General features: G+C 44.7%; 1 protein-coding gene across 10 annotated transcripts in view; it reads left to right on the top strand.

Moving 5' to 3' along the window:
* The window catches only part of LOC140917717 (uncharacterized), a 40280-nt gene that overhangs the window by 14242 nt on the left and 7991 nt on the right, over positions 1-18047 (top strand). For 7 of the 10 annotated variants that reach the window (XM_073361086.1, XM_073361089.1, XM_073361094.1 and 4 more), the window contains 8 exons: positions 327-451; positions 5174-5372; positions 7740-7766; positions 9577-9634; positions 10712-11018; positions 11228-11283; positions 13391-13583; positions 15855-16055. In XM_073361086.1, coding sequence (XP_073217187.1) covers positions 327-451; positions 5174-5372; positions 7740-7766; positions 9577-9634; positions 10712-11018; positions 11228-11283; positions 13391-13583; positions 15855-16055 — 1166 coding nt within the window. Of the gene's footprint in view, positions 1-326; positions 452-3272; positions 3379-5173; positions 5373-7739; positions 7767-9576; positions 9635-10711; positions 11019-11227; positions 11284-13390; positions 13584-15854; positions 16056-18047 lie in introns of all 10 variants that reach the window. The other 3 variants (XM_073361087.1, XM_073361093.1, XM_073361088.1) reach the window with 3 other exon arrangements.

An 18047-nucleotide genomic window follows, 5' to 3' on the forward strand; every position in this document is an offset into this window, starting at 1 on the left:
CCAATTTCCAGTTCCCTGAATTAAGGACTGGAAAAACAGGACCACAGTCAGGTTAGGTATATCTTGGGGCTTCTAATGGGAATTAAAAATGGGAAAAGTAGGCCAAGTATTGAAAAGTCATTTAACGTGCAAAAATCTGTAATTGACTGAAGATTGGATATTTACTTTGCGTGAACCTTGTCGTCCAATTGGATCATTGCAGATGAATGTTCTGGTTTGCTCCTCGCTGGAGCCTCTTTCTCCTACTAAGAGCAGATCTTCATGACTTATAACTCAGCTGGTAACCAAAGACAGATATGTCTCTCTCTTTTCTTTTTATTCCTCAGGTTCAGCAAGGAAGGACAGGAAATTCAGAGAAAGAACCAGAGAACAACATTATCAAAACGGAATTCAAAACGGATTTTGTGGCTCTGATAGGAGGACGGATGAAGGCTGGGCCTCCACCAAATAGGTAAGGAAGTGTATGGAAGCTGCATTGAAGTTCTCTATTTTAATGTATTAAATAATAGGACAAGTGGGATCCTGCTATTTCTTTGTCTGAGTCTATTATGGACCCCAAACAAGGCAGCAACTTTTAAACTATATTGGATGTTACCCTGTAATTCAATAGTTATCACCCTCCCCAATGACACTCGGCTCTGTAGTTGTGGAAACCGCCCCTCCCCCCCATCTCCATTTCCTTACCCTGTTGGTGTCCCCACTGTTACACCATGTGAGTAGGTAGGCAGACCTGGTGCCATGCTGCATGGTCCCAGCCTCACAAAGGGGAGCTTTGCAGAGGATGGGCTAAGACAAGGAAGTCTTCCTGCTATGGAGCTTCACCTCGTTTGGCTGCTGGTTCTTCCAGAGCCAGGTCCAACTCCCATTGAAGTCAATAAGTCATTCCGTTGCCTTTAACCAGAGTTGGCTCAGGCCTTGGTAATGGACAAGAGGAGCTACTTGGTTTTTGAACTGCCTGCTCTGCATATACTATCAGTTGGATGTCAGTTTGGTGTTTTTTCCCTAGACAAAGTAAAATGGCTTTTAGTAATTCTAACTGGAAACCTGTACTGGACAACAGTCACCTTCCTGACAATATGGCTCTGATTATTTTTTATAAGGAGCTTTGGGAAACCTGGTTACAGGAAACCAAAGCAGATTTTTCTTTTAAAAATCTGTTTTGCACACCTCTGCTGATCATATCTAGGAACCAGTCCTGAACCTGTGTCTCACTCTTTTCAGTGGAGACTTTGAGTAGAATGAGAAGAGAGGTTCTCTGGGTTCGCTCTGGATTATTCATACTAAAAGAACTTTAAAGTTCCAATTTCTTTCTTTCTGTCTAAGCAGTTAGGTGTGTCTTGCATTTCCCGTCTTCTTGACAGAGAAATCAGACTGATCCGTTTTACTTTCCAGCTCTCGCATGTGATGCTATTCTTTCTCAAAGTCTGTGCAAATCCAACCTGCTCCTACTGAAATAAATGAAAACTTTTCTTTCCTTTTTGGGCTTTGTAAAGTTCCTTTTTCTTTAAGAAAATACATTCTAGCCCTAATACATTTAGCAATGTCCATTTTAACATGGAATCAGTATTGCCTTTATCTAGAGATTGATTTTAATCCAGGTTAATGTGTTTAAATACCTTTAGTGCTATAGCCACAGCACGTCTCTCTGTTGGCACTAGGATAAATGCCATGAAATTGGACATCTATTGTGCTACTATATCTCAACAATCAGCAGGTTGTGTTTACAAAGTCTTGTTTCCAATGACAGTGGAAATGGGAAGGACAGCAAACTTCACTAGTTTTGTTTAGCTCTGGCCCTTCTGTAACTTGCTTGTACCACAGTAGAAGGTGTTAGGTGTGATCCTACTTCTCGCTGGATGGATTGCAGCAGAAGCTGACTGTGGCGGTGCTGTTTGCAATGGCTTTGTCAGGCAAAAGATGCAGAAGTCACAAACTTTGGGTGGGGGGGGAATGCAACACTTAATGGGATCCCATTATTTGGAGTCAAGTATCCTTTATTGTTAGTTAAAATACTGTGAACTCTTTTTAGTAAATGACTTCAACAGTTAATTAAAAGCTCATGTGGCTTTCCAGTAGAGCCAGACTGAAATTTTCTGGTGGAGTTTCACTCAGTAAGGGGCTGGCTAGAATGGCCCAGACCTGGGTTTATGTCCTAACATCAGCTACTGTCACAAAAGTAATGACAAATTCACAGCCTTCGGGAGGAGGGGGACTCTGCATCCTTTAAAGGATCAGGCCCTTCATGAGCTGCTGTCTCTGCACAAGAAACTCTAACCTGTCTATTCAGATAGTCCCAACTGCCTTGTCACTTGGTCTTTATTACTGAAAATATTTTCATAAACCTACGTTTGATTCCTAAAATCCCTTCAACTCTCCTGCTTCTCCTTCATCCCCCAAATCCTGTGCTTGTGACATCACAGCTGTGAAAATAGTTGTCCCCAGTATAGGATTTTGAATAAGCAACAGGAAGATACAAATTCTTGAGAAACAAAGATCCTGGGCTGATTTTGATCTAACTAGGGTAACCAACAGCAGAATCTGCTCCCCTGTTTATATGCAAACACCCTTTATTAATATAACGCCCCATCTTGCTCCCATTACAGCCAGTGGTAAAACTCTCCCTGACTTCTTTGAGAGGAGGACTGGGCCTAGGAATAGAGGCAAAAAATGTGTCCAACAGTCAGAATTGTAACCAAAGAGAGTATTTGGTTTAGAGTGATGGTCTGTGAGTGTTAGCATGGATCCATCATGAAATGGTGCAAATTTGGAGCTGTCTCTGGTCTAAGGGCCTCAAGTGCTATGCACTCTCCACTCCTGCTAGATCTGTTTGCAAGGGCATTGGGCCTGATCCTGCAACCTGTACTCACTTGAGTAGTCTTATTGAAGGGTAGGTGAGTGACAGTTTTCAGGGTCTGAACTGGAGATGTTCAACACCCCCTTCTCCCTCTGAAGCCGGTAGAGTATTCTTCACATCTCAGGATCAAGCACAAAGTGGTGTCTAAAGAGACCTAACTCTCTACCTGTAGCCAGAGCTCAAGTTGTGCACATGCAGCAAAGGATTCCCCACCTTTCTACTGTGTTTCCCTGCCAGTTTGAGCTCTGCCTGGAGTGATTTTTCCCTAGGTGGAAAAGAATGTGCTTGGCCTTTTTGCTTTAGTTCTCCCAGCATGAGAGAGGGCTCTCTGTTGGGGGGGGGGGGGGAGTGGGAAGAGAAAAACTGTTACTTCTAATTTCTGTGCTGAACCTGAGAAGATATATCTACTTTGTACCAGGAAGCTGGGTGGGACAATTGATGTGATTGGTGGACAGGCAGGCACTATTAGGAGGGTAGAAGGAAGACGCCGCGATAAACACGCCTCAGAGGAAAATCCCATTCAGGTAAACAGCTTCAAGCTGTCTTCAAACATTTGATATCCCGTGCACTTTCAGATGAACTTTGAGCAATTGTCTGCACTTTCCTGACTGTCTACTTCTGTAAAATATGGGGTTTGTTTTAAATGGACACTGTCAAGATTGCAAAATAAATCACCAATCATAACGTATGCACATGCCATTGCCCCCCTAATGGGTGGAATCAGAACTCAACTGTATCATCAGCCCTACAGTGCTAATGGAGATTCTCTTCCCCCCACCCCTCCCACACACACTGGGACTTCTGTTTTTTGAGCAGGAGGGTCCGAGCTCCCTACTGCCATCATGATATTCAGCAAATGTTAACTGTGAAGTTTCTAGATGGATTTGTTAGTGGTTTTTTTGTGTTTTTTTTAAAAGCCATACCTTTTTACGAATGTGTTCTCCTTTTAAACCTGAAAGAATTGTAACAATCCAATTTACTTTCAGTGTTAATTGCTGTCATTTACCTTTTTCTCATGTTGGACCGTAAAACTATTCTGGTCATTTTTCTTTTTCCATTCCCATGCACTAACCTAGTGCTGTTGTGTGGGGGTTTCCAACATTACTAGGGAATGTTTATGTATTTTTTTTTGTCATTTTAAAAAAATAAATAACATTCATGTCAGTTGTTGTTCGACATTCTTCACCCTGCAGAGTCTTAGTGTTGGGACTCTACTACTTAATGATGTCTTTAAAGGGGACAAAAAAATCAAGTTACAAACCGTGGGCCTGTTCTGATCTCACTTCAGTGTAACTCCATTGACTTCAGTGGTATCATCCCATATAAAACCTAATGCCCATATTCTGCTGGGATTCTCAGCAGCCAGAAGCGAGGGGTTTTCAGAGAGTCCCCAGAACCTTCTGACCAGAACAATTCTTTTCTATCTGTCCCCTCCAACGCAAAAAACTAGTGTGCATGACCCCCCAAAATCTTTTATAAAATAACAATGTTGGGAAAGTGCAAACAAACCTTTTACTAAGGGTAGGCCCCAGTGGTGCATCAAGGCTAAATCTGCTTAGTAAATTCTTCTTCCCTTTACCAAGCGCTGGTGTCTGCATATCCAAATCATTTTGGTGTTTGCTGTATACTGAACTTTAAAATAGTGGCAATGTGAACATAAAGGGCCAAATTCTCTTGCCAGTTAGACTGGTGTGACTCCAGCAGTGCTCCGTTAATTTTGATGGTGGATTTACACTGATGCAACTAGGAGCAGAATTTGACCCCATACTGTATTTGTGAAGAAAGCAAATTGGATGCACTTCAAAAACAAATTTTTGAACAGAATTGTCTGTTTAATAAGAGTTAGCATATCACCACTCGAATGGGGCTGCTCTTATTTTGAGGGCTGTGATGTGGGGCCTGATCTCAAGAGTGGCTGTGTTCAACCCCTCTTGGGATCCGGTTTTTGGCTAGTTCTAAGGGTATTATTAACGTAAGGGGCATGCAAGTGACCCATTCAGTCATAATTCTGTGCATCCCTGGGGGAGGGGTATCTCGCATAGGAGTAGATTTGTAGCTAGCTTGGACTCTACCACTTGCTGTGTTCATGCTAGCAAAGATGTTTGTTGGCAGGGCATTTCCTTGCATGCTGAGCTTGTGACCTCTCCCCTGTAGTGTGTCTAAAAGGCTGAGACTGTCCCCGACTTACTCCCTCCCTGTAATGTTGGGGTGCTTGGGTTCTGTGGCACATGACCCTTTTGCCAGCACTGGGAGGCACTGACTGCAGGCTCCAAGGGGTAAAATACCATCTTCTATTTTCTGTCTGTTTTTGTTTTAAAGGTTCTTGGAGATCATGGAAATAAGCCACAACCCCCACAGCAGCCCCAGCAACCATCACAGCCCCAGCAGCCACCTCAGCAACAGCCGTTTGTACCACCAGCAGGTCCCCCACCTCCCCCAATTGCTGGGCCACCCCCACCACACTTTCTCCACCCTCCCCCTCCAGTTACTTCTGTCCCACCTCCTCTGCATCCTCCAGGTAGGTATTTGCTCTGAATACAGAGCAATCTTGATTGCGCAGCAATCTCTGAGTGTGTTAAGTTCAGATACCTGAAACTTGGGGAAATCAAAGGAATCTTTAGTATAATTAAGAAATGTTAAGGGACAGTTGAGCAGCCATGTATCATATCACTGAGATTCCACTAACTCAAACTGCAACTCAGACAGCTGGGGAACCCTCCCTGCCTTCAGATTTTATATATATATATATATATATACACTCTTCAGGGCTGCTGTTCCTCTTGAATGGCTCTCAGTGTTTTGTTTCAGTCGCTGATGTCACTTGGATACCATGCTGCTTGGCATCTTACACATGGATAAGTAGACTAGCAATTTCTATTAATCTTTGAAGGAAGATAGGAACATAGGAATTGCCTCATTGGATCAGAATAGCGTGCTATCTACATAGTCCAGGATCCTCTCTGACAGATACTTCAGAGGAAGGTGAGACACCCCGTCCGTAATGGACAGTTCTGGAATAATCTGCTTAGAGGGGAAGTTTTTCTTACTCAGGTTGGGTGGTGGTTAGTTTGTGCCCTGAAGTCTAAGGGTTCATATCCCTTCTATATGTGTATCCTATACATTTTATCATACCTTGTGTCACTGTGGGATATTACTTGTATAAACATCTGAGAGTGTAAGCAGGTATTAGAGTTCTGCCCATTTTATTTTTCACTTTTAAGAGAATAGTGTGAATGTATGTGCAAATGAGGGGCCTCCCATGGACTCCTGGCAAGCTGTCAGTGTCTCTCAATGTCGTCAAGTTTGTGCTCCCTTACAGAGATTGAGTAGGTAGGCGTGGTGTTGAGTGCACTTGGCACTTAAGAAGACTCACTGAACTTAAAAATCACATCTCCCAGAATGCTTTTTACCTACGGTAGTTACAATGCCTAGGAGGCTAGAACCTAATGATAGAGGGAGGGTGCCTCTATTTTTGTCTGGGTATTCCCCCTTTGTGTCTTTGGCAATATTTTGCATATAATCAGTTTCTCTTTCTCCTGCACAGTCACTCACCTTCCTCTGATGTTTGTATGGATCTTACACAATAGCAAGAGGGGGAGATAAATTTTAACAACAAAAGAGGGGAAAAAAAGCCACTCGGCAGGGGGACTTGAGTATTTGTAGACCTGAAACTATTTTAAATTTATTTTTAGAGTGACTAGATTTCAAGTGGATGGTGGTTCCTTGTATAATAAATGTAACTGTGACAAATTGGTGTATGCTTCACACCTAACTTTAGAGAGGGGCTGATTAGATAGCGGGATTACATTGTTTTCCTGAAGGAAAGGAGCATTGTTCAGTGGTAAGAGCAGGGCTATGGGGGTCAGGAGTCTCAGGTTCTACTCCCATTTCTGCTACTTGATGCACTGTGTGACACACCTTCCTGGAGATAACCTATGTGAATTGGGGTTAGATTAGTATTTATTTTCTAGAGAGGAACCAAAATCATCTCTTTAAAAACATCTGGTTCAGTAATGCGTGTTGATCCTGGTCCAGAGATTAGATTAGACATATTTACTCTGAATGGACAGTTTGTCATTCATTTATCTTTGATCTAGTGTTGCATGAGTCAGTGTCTCAGGTGAAAGCTAATTAATCCTTTAAACTCTGTTGCTAAAATCACGGTTAGACTTAGGACTGTAGTGGTTTCACATGTATACCTGTCATTGACGTCAAGTGGAGTTTTGGATCAGCCTTTTAGAAAAATGTGCAGGCAAAGACCAAGATGGCTTGCTCATTCATGGGCATTTGCCTGCTGACTGTCCAGGGTGTGCACGGTGTCAGAATCCTATTGATTCCTTTTGCTAACTAAGCACCATGAGCAATGGCCTGAAACACCTTTTTCCATTTACTACAAACAAGGCTGTGCCTCTTCCACTCAAAAATTGACCTCACTATGGTGATCAGTGCCTTTATTACTGGTGGGCTAGAATACTGAAGTGAAGGCCAAACTTTGGACTTTACCTCGTCCAGCATGCAGCAGCTAGTCTCCTGACTGGAAGAGGTCAGCAAGAGCCTATCATACTAGTGCTTCTCTCTTCGGTGGCTTCCTTTTCTGCAGATCCAGAATAAATATGCTTTCAGGGCATCTAATCCATGGAGAACATTATTGTGTTGCCTGAGTGGATGAAGTAATAGCCTCCTTGGTCTTTTCTGCCTCATTTCTATGATGGCTAAAGGGGGGGGGGAGAAGTGAACAGTTTTTACTGTATATCTGTTTGCTGAAATATACTTGGCCTCAAACTTCTTGAAGAGGATACTACTAAACCAGGCTCATTAGCTTGCAGTAACAAAAGAATGTTAATATCTTTTTATTCTCACTAAGTTTGTTTTCTTATTTCCATAGGCTTGCCACCACCAGGTCCCATTCCAGGTAAGCTAATGATTTGCTTTTAACAGTGGCAGTGAGTCAGAATAGTAGTATGAAATGGAGTGGCTGCATCTTACCTTGAGCTCATTCAGACTTAGGCTAAGGTAAGCAGTGCAATCTCAAACTCCTTCAACTGCTTAACTTATAGAGCTCAATAATGATCGATAGGGCCACTTAAAACAATCATTTTATTTCAGAAGAATAATCCAGAAAGCAACTTGGAGAGCTTGGTTGGCAGAGGACATCATGAAAGTTTTTTGGTTAAATTTCAGAAGATCTAACTTGTGTCATCATGGGATCTCACATAGTGATGAGTCTTTTACATGAAGCACTTTGATTTGGTAGGATTTCAGAGAGAGTGTGAGAACAAAGGGGCAACAGTGGCCGTTTTTGTTGGAAGTTCTCTTTCCCATGACGTACAGTAGAGTTGGTGAACGGTAACAAACCAAATGTAACAAATAAGCTTGAGCCCAAGCTGGAACAGCCCCAGACTTTGAGGAGCTTCAGATCCTGATTGGAACTTCTCATCTAAGTGTAAATAATATTGCAGAATGGATTATTTTTGTTATTGAATGGACCCTGGTCATAGTGAGCTTGGATCTAGGGAAATGCCACCTCTAGCAAAGCAGAGCACAAATCCCAGCCTACTTCTGGGCGTTGCTGTTGCCAGTTGCAATTCTGGTTCCATCTAGATTAAAGTTATGATGGGCTGGAGGAGAAGGAAATGACTTTAGCTATAGTGGAAGCTCCATATAGAGTAATTGGATTGAAAAGTGTAATGCATGGAAAATATCCTGTGATGATTTTTAGCTCTACGGTAATTAGAGGAAGGTTCATGACTCACTAATAACGATCAGAGCTTTGTCTCAACAATAGCAACTGCTCTGGAGGGATGAGTTCATAAGCATTACAACTTTCTCTAGTCATATTATCTACAGATTAAAAATCTTTCAAAAATAGGGAAGGGGGAAATCTTGATGATTGAGTATCAGAATAACTTAAGAAAACACATTCTTTTAAAATAACAAAAACAAATCTTTACACTGGAAGAAACTAATGGTTCACTTAGCGTGATGTCCTTACCATTGGTAATGGCTTATGCAAGAACTTCTTGTTTGTTTGAAACTGGTAAAATTTTCAAAATCACCTAAGTCTCATTTTCAAAAGTGATTTAGCCACTTTGAAAGTCAATGGGATTTAGAAGCCTGGGTATGCAAGTCACTTTTAAAAAGTGGAAAGAGATCATGTGGGGCCCTTCTAACATCCATTTAACTGTCTAGTTTGTGCTCTGCCCTACTGTGGTTTCTGCCTTCTACGGTGTAGTTATGGTCAGAAAAGTGATTTTCCCAAAAGAGTACAGTAGGCTTCCGTGTTGCATGTCACATTCAATCAATGTACAGCTAAAACCATCATTCTATTTACAGTCAGCCCTAGGGATTTCAATTGGGATCTTAGAGCCGAGCCTTCAGTTCTCCATGGGACTGCACAGGTTTAATGTAGGGGGAAATTTTCACTCTGTACTTGAGTTGATATTTTGTTGATGGTGCACAAGCCAGAATAGAGTCTGGCTCCTTTTTCTTTAGCTGCGCTGTCTCTGTAGGGCACATAGGAGTAAAAAGCAGTAGAGGTTCAGTTGTGGTAAGGGCATATGGCTCTGAATACACTCAGGGGTGTGAGTTTGTGGAGTAAGAAGGTGCCATTTCCACAACTGTTCAGAGTCGAACTGTGTTTTAATTACCTGATTTCTGGGGGAGTCTAGCCCACACTGTAAGCCTGCTGCAGCCTCATCTTGACACTGTGCTTTTATTTATAGGGCTGTTCCCTCCACCTCTGGCTCCTCCACCAGCTCTTCTCATTCCAACACTTGATGGGTAAGGCAGAGCCTTCCTTTGAGTAGATCATTTTCCATTCTGGTTTTACACAGCTGAATGTAAATGTAAAATGGACAGTAAAATGGAATTACTCTGGGTGGGAGGCATAGTAGAGAAGTAGAAGCTATCTTGTTTCTTTCACAGTTTTAAGAATTGTGAAGAATCTTTAAGAAGTGCTAAAAATCAAGGTATCTTAAGGAGCAGGATGTGGGGATACTGTAACTAGGTGTGCTACATAGTAGGAGACCCATCAGCATGGCCATGCTAGGTTTGTGTTTAGAATATTTGTAACTTACAACCTGCACCTGGTTTGAAAGGGGAGCATGAACTGCCAAGTTTGCAGTGAACTCTTGCTCCAATGCTTTAATCTGTTGCAGCAAACTTCGCCCTTGGTTTGTCAGTTTACTGGTATCTTGCCATGTCACACACATGCTAGGAATATGTTCACGACCAGTATTGGGAATTGTATTGTCACTTTCACGGTGTTCTTAATAATGCCATTTTGCATTTCCCTGGCAGTTTTCATCCAAGGATCTTAGAGCACTTTGCTGCTATGAATTATTTCTTATGAAGCATTATGAGCCTCGTGTAGATTGGGGAGGACGATGGAAGACTAATGCTCGTGGAGGCAAAGGGTCTTGCCCAAGAACACAGAACAGGCTCATGGCAGAGCCAGGAATATAACTTAAATTGCCAGACTCCCAGTCCACCACACCACATCATGCTTCAGGGAGCTGTCTGTGAGGTGAAAGGTCATCTTGCATGGCTAAAGTTCCCAGATGGCCTCCCCCCCCCCAAAAGAAGAATGGTTGGAGATCCTTGCATGAAAAATGCTATGGAGGGCAAAATGTTGTTGTTGTTTGAGTAGCATAACACATGGCTTTATAGCTATTAAAGAAAATCTCATTTCGTTCAAATCGCCACTCCTTCCATCCCCAAACGATCTGCCACCATCTGCTAGAGATGAACAAACTCTGTATTACATTAATTTATACAATTTTTTGCCCAAAACGTGAGTGAACCTAAGTAGAACCTTTCCTCAGACTCTGATAAGCTTTCCTCACTTCTCATTTCCAGCACGATCTTCCATTTTCACACTGCCTCTGGCCTTTTCAAGACTGACCATTTTCCTGAATTTTGGTGTGGCCGCTGCAGGGCATCATGGCAAAGAGGAAGGAGGATCTGTGACTAGAGGGAGGGGAGACTGTCAGGGCTTCTGGCCAGATCCAGTCCCTCACTTCTTATCTCCATCCTCCCGGCAAGACCTCCCACTCTGTCCTGCCTCTCCCTGCTACCAGATCCCACATCCACCCTCAACCCAGGGCAATGGAGGGAAACAGCAGCAGCGGAGTGGAGACTTGTTGTTGGTCTGGAGACCAGGCAGGTGTGAAGAACCCAGCTTGGATTTCAGAAGTTGAACAGAAAAGCAAGGGGGTTAGGAGGAGACTTGTGGCATCTGTGGGGCGGGGAGGAGTCCTGTCTTAATCTCTCCATTGAGTTAACAATACGTGTATTGCAGGTTCCTGCTCTGTATGCTAAACTGATGGCAGGTAACTGATGTTAGTAACTGGTGTCCTTGTGTTCTCTCCAAAGCCAACCTGCCGGCTACAATAACAGGCAGCCTCCACCATTTGGATACAGCTCTGCAGGTGAGCACAGAAGCTACAGAATGGTGGAACTGACTGGGCATGGGGCTGGCCAGAGGGTTGTTGGTAACTTACCCTTGTGCTAGGCTGACCTATGCCTCTGTCACTGTGACCTTTGAAGCTGTGTCTGCGTTCCAGACAGCCCAGTCGCTGACAGCGGGTGTCGGTAATGGGCCTAACAGTAAACGTTCTAGACCAGGGGTGGGCAAACTTTGGCCCAAGGACCACATAGAAGTTGCAAAACTGTATGGAGGGCTAGGTAGGGAAGGCTGTGCCTCCTCAAACAGCCTGGCTCCTGCCCCTTATCTGTCTGATTGCCCCCCGGAACCCGCCCCCTGGAACTTACACCTATTCAGGCCCCCCCCCGATTCATCCAACTGCTCCCTGTCTCCTGACTGTGGCCCCCGGGGCTCAGTGCTCCCTGCCCCCTTACCATGTTGGAGCTAGCCATGCTGCCCGGCAAGAGCGGTGGGCCAGAGCACTGGCAGTGTGGCATGCTGAGGCTGTGGGGGGTGAGGGGGGGCCTCAGGGGCTGGGCAGGACGGTCCTGCGGGCTGGATGTAGCCCGCGGGCCGTAGTTTGCCCACCTCTGTTCTAGACAGTCTTAGATCAGCTGCACTCTCTGAAGTGACTCTGACCCAGGTGATGCTTGTAATTAAACAGTTCTCATTCCTGTTTCAGCTGCTCTCAGCACCCAACTCCCATGTCAGCAACAGTGCAGCCATGGGTCCCTGTGCCCTAGTTGTAATCCTAGCTTTTTCCAGGGAAGAACATACCCTCAGCCAAATTTCAGACTTTCCTGCATGAGCCTTTGAATGTCCCCCTCCCACCCCTGCTGTGTCTTCACTCCGTGCTACATGTACACACCCTGCCTATGCACACTCACAGGAACCTGTCTCCTTTAGTTTCCTGCTGGAAGATGCAGTGACAGTGTTTCAGTAGATCTCCTTCCCCGCTACAACTCTGCCCGTGCTGCCTAGGTCCTTTCCTGTTTCTTTAGTATCCAGCTTGCTCCTGCCCTGGGTCAGTGGCACTTACAAGTGGTGCCTGTCCCCGTCGAGCAGGCAGGATTGCAGGTGCTGACACCTTCCTCCCCCTTTTTGGGGAGAGGAAGGTAGGGACTGCAGAGCCTGGGTATGAGGCATCTTGAGAAACTGCAGCCTTCTAATCTAGTATTCACTCAAATAAACATCCCAGCAGCAGCCTATACCGGCTCAGGCTGTGACCTCGATGACCCTTTCCAATGAAGCAGGGCAATGGCAGGTCAATATGTGACTACGACACCTCCAGGGAGGTTAGTGGTGGTCTGGGATTCACTAGGTATCACTCTTCTTTAGCCAGCACTGAGACCTCTGCATGATATTTCAAAGCATTTCTTAATTCAACATCTGATAGAGAAGGAACCTGGGATTTACCTGCTGCAGGCACCAGCCCTGACCCTGCAAGGGGTCGGAGACCAGACCTCTTGCTCTCTGAGCTAACAGGGCTGGCTAGGAATCTTGAAGACCAAACTATAGACTCTGCTGGCTAATCAAAAAGAGACATACCGTCAGGGCTTCTCAGGATCCTTTGTCTTGTCCTCCTGCTCAGAGGATGCTTCCTGGGGAAGGAAGAAATCATGGGGCTTCCTGGGGGAAGACCAATAACATGGCCAAGTGGGCAGCTGTGACCCACAGAGGGCAGGTCTCAGCAGCTCCTGATTGAATATCCTTAATCAGTGCCTGGAGTAATTGCAGCAACATCTGCCTGTTTCTGGCCTAGGGAGATAATGCTTAAAACTTGTTAGAATATCATACATGAATATGCAAGGGGAAAATGAGGGGCTCCTGGGTGAAGAGGTGGAGGTTGGGTTAGTGCTTATTCAGAGGGAGGAGTGTCACTTCCTGATCCAGCAGTACCACTAACTGGAGCACCTACATGTTACTGGGTGAGTCCCAATCCCAGACCTGACCTAGAGCAAACCTGTTTAGGTTGCAGGATCTGACGAAATTGCTGCCCAGTGTGGCCTGGTTGCAGAGTGCAGAGAAGCATGTCGTCTTTCCCCGCTGGGTCAGCATAAGGGGCAGCACTAACCCTTCAGACGAGTGAAGGTTCTGCTCTCTCACTGCAGATTCTGGTTTCATCAGCTACCCTCCTATTTCCACATCTCACACGCCCTGGGTAACGACAGTGGATAAGGGCACAAGCAGCTCCAGCAGCAGCCACTGGGAGTACTCCAGCTCAAGGCGTGAGAGAGAAAGGGAGCGGGAAAGGGAAAGGGAGAGAGACAGAGACCGGACTCCAACCACCAGTGAATACAACAAGTAAGCACGGTAGTCTGTGTGATACTGCCATGGCCTCCCAGGGAGGGGGCTAGGCTCTGCCAGATGAGAGCATGGAAGTTATTACCACACTTACAGTTGTCTTGTTGGAGGAATCGGTGGTGACATGTGCGTACTAAGCTCCGCTAGGAGGAGACAGCACTGGTCAGTAACCAGAGCACAAGAACGAGAGATAGGACACCTGGGTTCTTCTCAGTTGTTGACTTGGTATGCAGCCACATAATCTCCATGCCTCGGTTTCTCTGCTTGGAATACAGGGCTAATGACATATATCCACCTCTTCTGTAAGGCACTTTGTGGTCTCTGCATGACAAGTTCTATACAAATGCTAGGTACCATTAATTATTCTGTACTTTCAAGATGACCGTTGAAAAGCTTCTAAATTTAACAATAATGTTGATGGGAAACTGCCCCCTTTTGCTGAGGCCCATGGTTTGAAAGCTTTTGGGATAAGGAGCACTGTTCACTGTGAACCTGCCATGCAGTGTAAACCCTTAATGACAATGGGCATTTCTCTGGAGACAGCCACCTTACTGGAAATTAAGTGTGATTTAAGGGGACAATAGCCATGAGAGAGCTCAGTGGAGGAGGCTGCAAACCAGAGAGACAGGAAAGATTAGATGGTTGCTGTTCTTTCAATGCAGTTGCTTTGCACACTCCCACATAGGGCTCTCGTGCTGTTACTGTTGTCACAAGCACTATTGATATTTCTACAAGCATCATGCCCAGCAATACCAGTAGTTTCTGAAAACATCACCAGAATATATGTATATTCCTGGCAAAGGGTGCTGCTTGCTCTGGGAACTTCCAGGCCACTGAGCCTAGCAAACAAGGCTGTTTTCTTGTAACAAAGAGCTTTTTAAAAAGGCTTCAGGTATTTTGGAAGGTGATCAGGCAGGGAAGGAATGAGCATGTTAACATACTGGAATTTGTAAGGCTCCTGGAATTCTGGGGACACGAATCATGTGATCTGCTTAGCACTCCAGGCATCGTGCTAGCATTTTTAGTTGCTGTAGAGTATGTTGGCATGTAGGAGCTTAAATTGTATTCAGCAGGTAGGGCAAGTTACGGTAATTGGTTAATCCCTTTTTGAGGTGATCCTTCCCAGATGATAGCTCTTTCTTTGATTCTGGCTGATTGCTTCTATTTTGGGAGTGTTCTTCTTTAACTTGTTTCCATAGGTCACAAAACAGCATTTCAGGTTTTTTCCCCAAATGTTTCATTCTTGTTTCCAATGATGGGACTTGGGATCTTTTTAAGGTGTAGTGTTCAATGTCTTTATGGAGAAGAGGAGTTATAAGACAGGCATAGGGGAGAAGAGAGTGGGAATTAAAGAATGTGTCTGAATTTTGGATATGCAGTTTTATATAGAAGAGGGTGAGATGTTTAGGCTGGAGAAAGGGTGCAGACCATAAGATCATGTGGTCTCTGTGTGCATCATACAGTTTCCTTGGGTGCGTGTGTGTGTATTTATCTGTATTTGTGTGTAAATAAATAAAAACAGACTCAAAGTGGCAGATGCTCCATGACTTGCATGATGTAAAAGTAGCCTGAACAAAAGTACTGCAGAGTACAGTTCTGCACTAGTAGAGTGGAGAGATACAAAGACCACGTTTCTGGGCCACTTTGGTCATTTCCTTCTAGTTTATGGAAAACGTAGAGCAAGACTGATCAATGGAGAGAAGGCATGTCATAATTGTGTTCCAGAAAGACCACCTGGGCAAAGGCCAGGTCCTCTACCACACACTCATGTGTAAGAATAGTCCTTAGACTCTTATACATCCTTATAGAAACTCTAAACCATTCTCTTTAGTTGAGATCTCCTATACCTTATGTTGGAGGGGTTGGAGTGTGTTGTGGGAGGGCCAGGGATGGGAATAGGAAACTATTATTTCTGTGTTTATTATTACAGACAGTTGCATGAATGTTTGTTGAAACGTGTATGTTGATCTGAACTCCAGTGTTGCTTCTGAGCTCTGATAAAGCAGCTTATGGACGTGCGAGGGTTTTTCCTTTTAAATATCTGTTCTGATTGTGCTAGTGGAGAATTCCAGACAAAATCAACATTGCACTTTGCCGAGAGGAGATGTTTCCCTTGGGAGGATGGGGGTCTTCATATAGGTCAGGTTGTGAGTAGATGAGGCCCTCTGAGACCCTGGGATTTCACAGGCTTCATGAACATAGCTCATAATGTATGAGAGGGCAGGCTCAAGTGCTAATGAGTAGCGTATTTTTCCCCCTCCCTCTGTCTAGCAGCTCCCCCTGCCTCACGGTACGCTTGTCTCTCCCCCAAAGCGACGACGAGCGATATCGCTACTACAGTCGGGAGCGAGGTTATGATTTTGAGCGGGATTATCGCAGGAGTAGAGATCGGAGCAGAGAGCGGGAGGATCGCCACCGGGAGCGCAGGCACAGAGAAAAGGAGGAGAGCAGTAAACATAAGTCTTCAAGACGGTAAGATTCCTTGTTGGTGCAGCACACCCTTTAAGTGGGAGTGGATCTTGGCTCAGAACAGAGGCTGGAATATCCACAGCAAACCTAACCTCTAGTCCATTCTGGCATTGCCTATGCCTGTGACATTGTCCAGTATCTGATGCTTCAGAAGAAGGCAAAATCCCATAAGTAATGCATCTGGCCAGGGGTTCAGAGCCATCCTTGGTAGCGGAAGGATTCCTTTGTATTCCTGTGTATTCATATTGTACATTCTAGAGGAGCAAGGGGATCTGGCAAAGCACCATCTGTAGGTCCCCCACATTGATTCCCAGCAAGGATACCGTTGGTCATGGACACTGCACCAGGAAACTCTAACTTTCCATGAAAAATGTCAAACTAAAATAGGAAGAAAAACTCAGCTGTGCTCTGCTGGAACAATGGACCTGTCCACTCCAAGGGGTGTGCACGGGCCGGAGGGTTCAGTCCACCAGTCTGGATCCTGGGTGGTAGGCAGGCTCTAGCTGGAGCCCCTCACCTGCCCCGGGGTGACAGCTAAAGCTGTAAGTGACTGACAAGAAAAGCAGCCAACAGCTGACGTAAGTAACTGACAGTGTTGATATGGATACTGCGTCATCCTAACTACACCGACACAAGCTCTACGCCTCTCGTGGAGGTGGAGTTATGATGTCGACGTAGTAGGGCACTTACATGGTGGGAGCAAGGCTGCAGTATGTACACTGACATAATTAGGTTGATGTAAGCTGCCTTACGTCAACCTAACTGTAGTGTAGACCAGGCCTTAGCGTTTCAGGCTGGGCTGCTTCTATGGAGGAGGGAGAATAATGATGCCTTCTCCATGTAATTGATGTACTTACTTTGAAAGTGTATCAGAAAAACCTTCTCTGTGGAGACTGGTGGTAAAATGCTGTTTATCTTTCAGGATGCGCATGAATTTCTCCAAGAGGTACTGACTGCTCTCTTGATGTAAAGGAAGGTTTAGAATCTCACAAGAGGGTGGGAACCACAATGAAATCCAAATGGAAAACAAATGGAAGCTGGTGCTAGTTTAATAACAATACTCCTGATACCCAAGAGATCTGATGTTGTAGTAGAAATACAGCAAATCGCTTGGCTGTACAGGCGGCATGTACTCTCTTGAAATGATGCCAAAAGCCATTAGAGTGCTTCGATAGGGAATTAGGATACAGAATGCCAACTGGAAATGAAACACAGATGGATTTTCCTCTTGCTGTCTTTAAAAGCAAGCACTCCCCCTTTTGAGCAGCCCAGAGTGCTTGGATGAGAATTTTGTTCCACTGAGTAAATGGTGAAATCCACGTACAGTGTTTTTAAAGGTGGCTCTGAATTACAATTGCATTTTGGAGCCTAGTGCTTGAGGTTATCATGCTGGTAAGCTCTGATGTCATGTGGGATCCTTGCAGTAGGAGAAGGGGCTGCAGTGCAGTTTTCAACTTGCTTTAGGTTAGATTTAAGTCTGAAGAAAATCTGTCATGTTTAGAAATGAAGTCCCCATTTTAAATGTTCAAGACCTTTGAGAGGAAGGATGGCTGTGTGGTCGGAGCACAGGGTTGAAAACAAGCAGAAGTTCGTTCAGTTCCTGGCTCTGCCATTGATGTGTTGGGTGACTGGCTAGGAGATATCATCTGTCTCCCAGGATGCTGGGAGGCTTATCTCCCTGTGCAGGAAATGCTGTGAGATCCTTGGAGGGAAGGTATTAAGTTATCAATATGCCAAGAGTGGTTTCTTTTTATGATAATAGAACTATGATTAAAGCAAGTTAGAAACTGACTTGCAGCCTTGGGATTTTTACACAGGGCCTGTGTTCAGCAAGAGGTGTACCTCCACCACTGGGTTTGGGAATGCCAGTTATAATAAGAATGTGTTTGTGTATCTTATCTATACACATGTTCTGCATGAAGGTATCCATGTGCTAAACTCCATGTACACTCCCCTGGGAGCTACTCCTCTGCACTTTCTCCCCTACACAACCCT

This window comes from Lepidochelys kempii, chromosome 9, assembly GCF_965140265.1.
Source record: "Lepidochelys kempii isolate rLepKem1 chromosome 9, rLepKem1.hap2, whole genome shotgun sequence".
Classification (NCBI taxonomy): Eukaryota; Metazoa; Chordata; order Testudines; family Cheloniidae; genus Lepidochelys; species Lepidochelys kempii.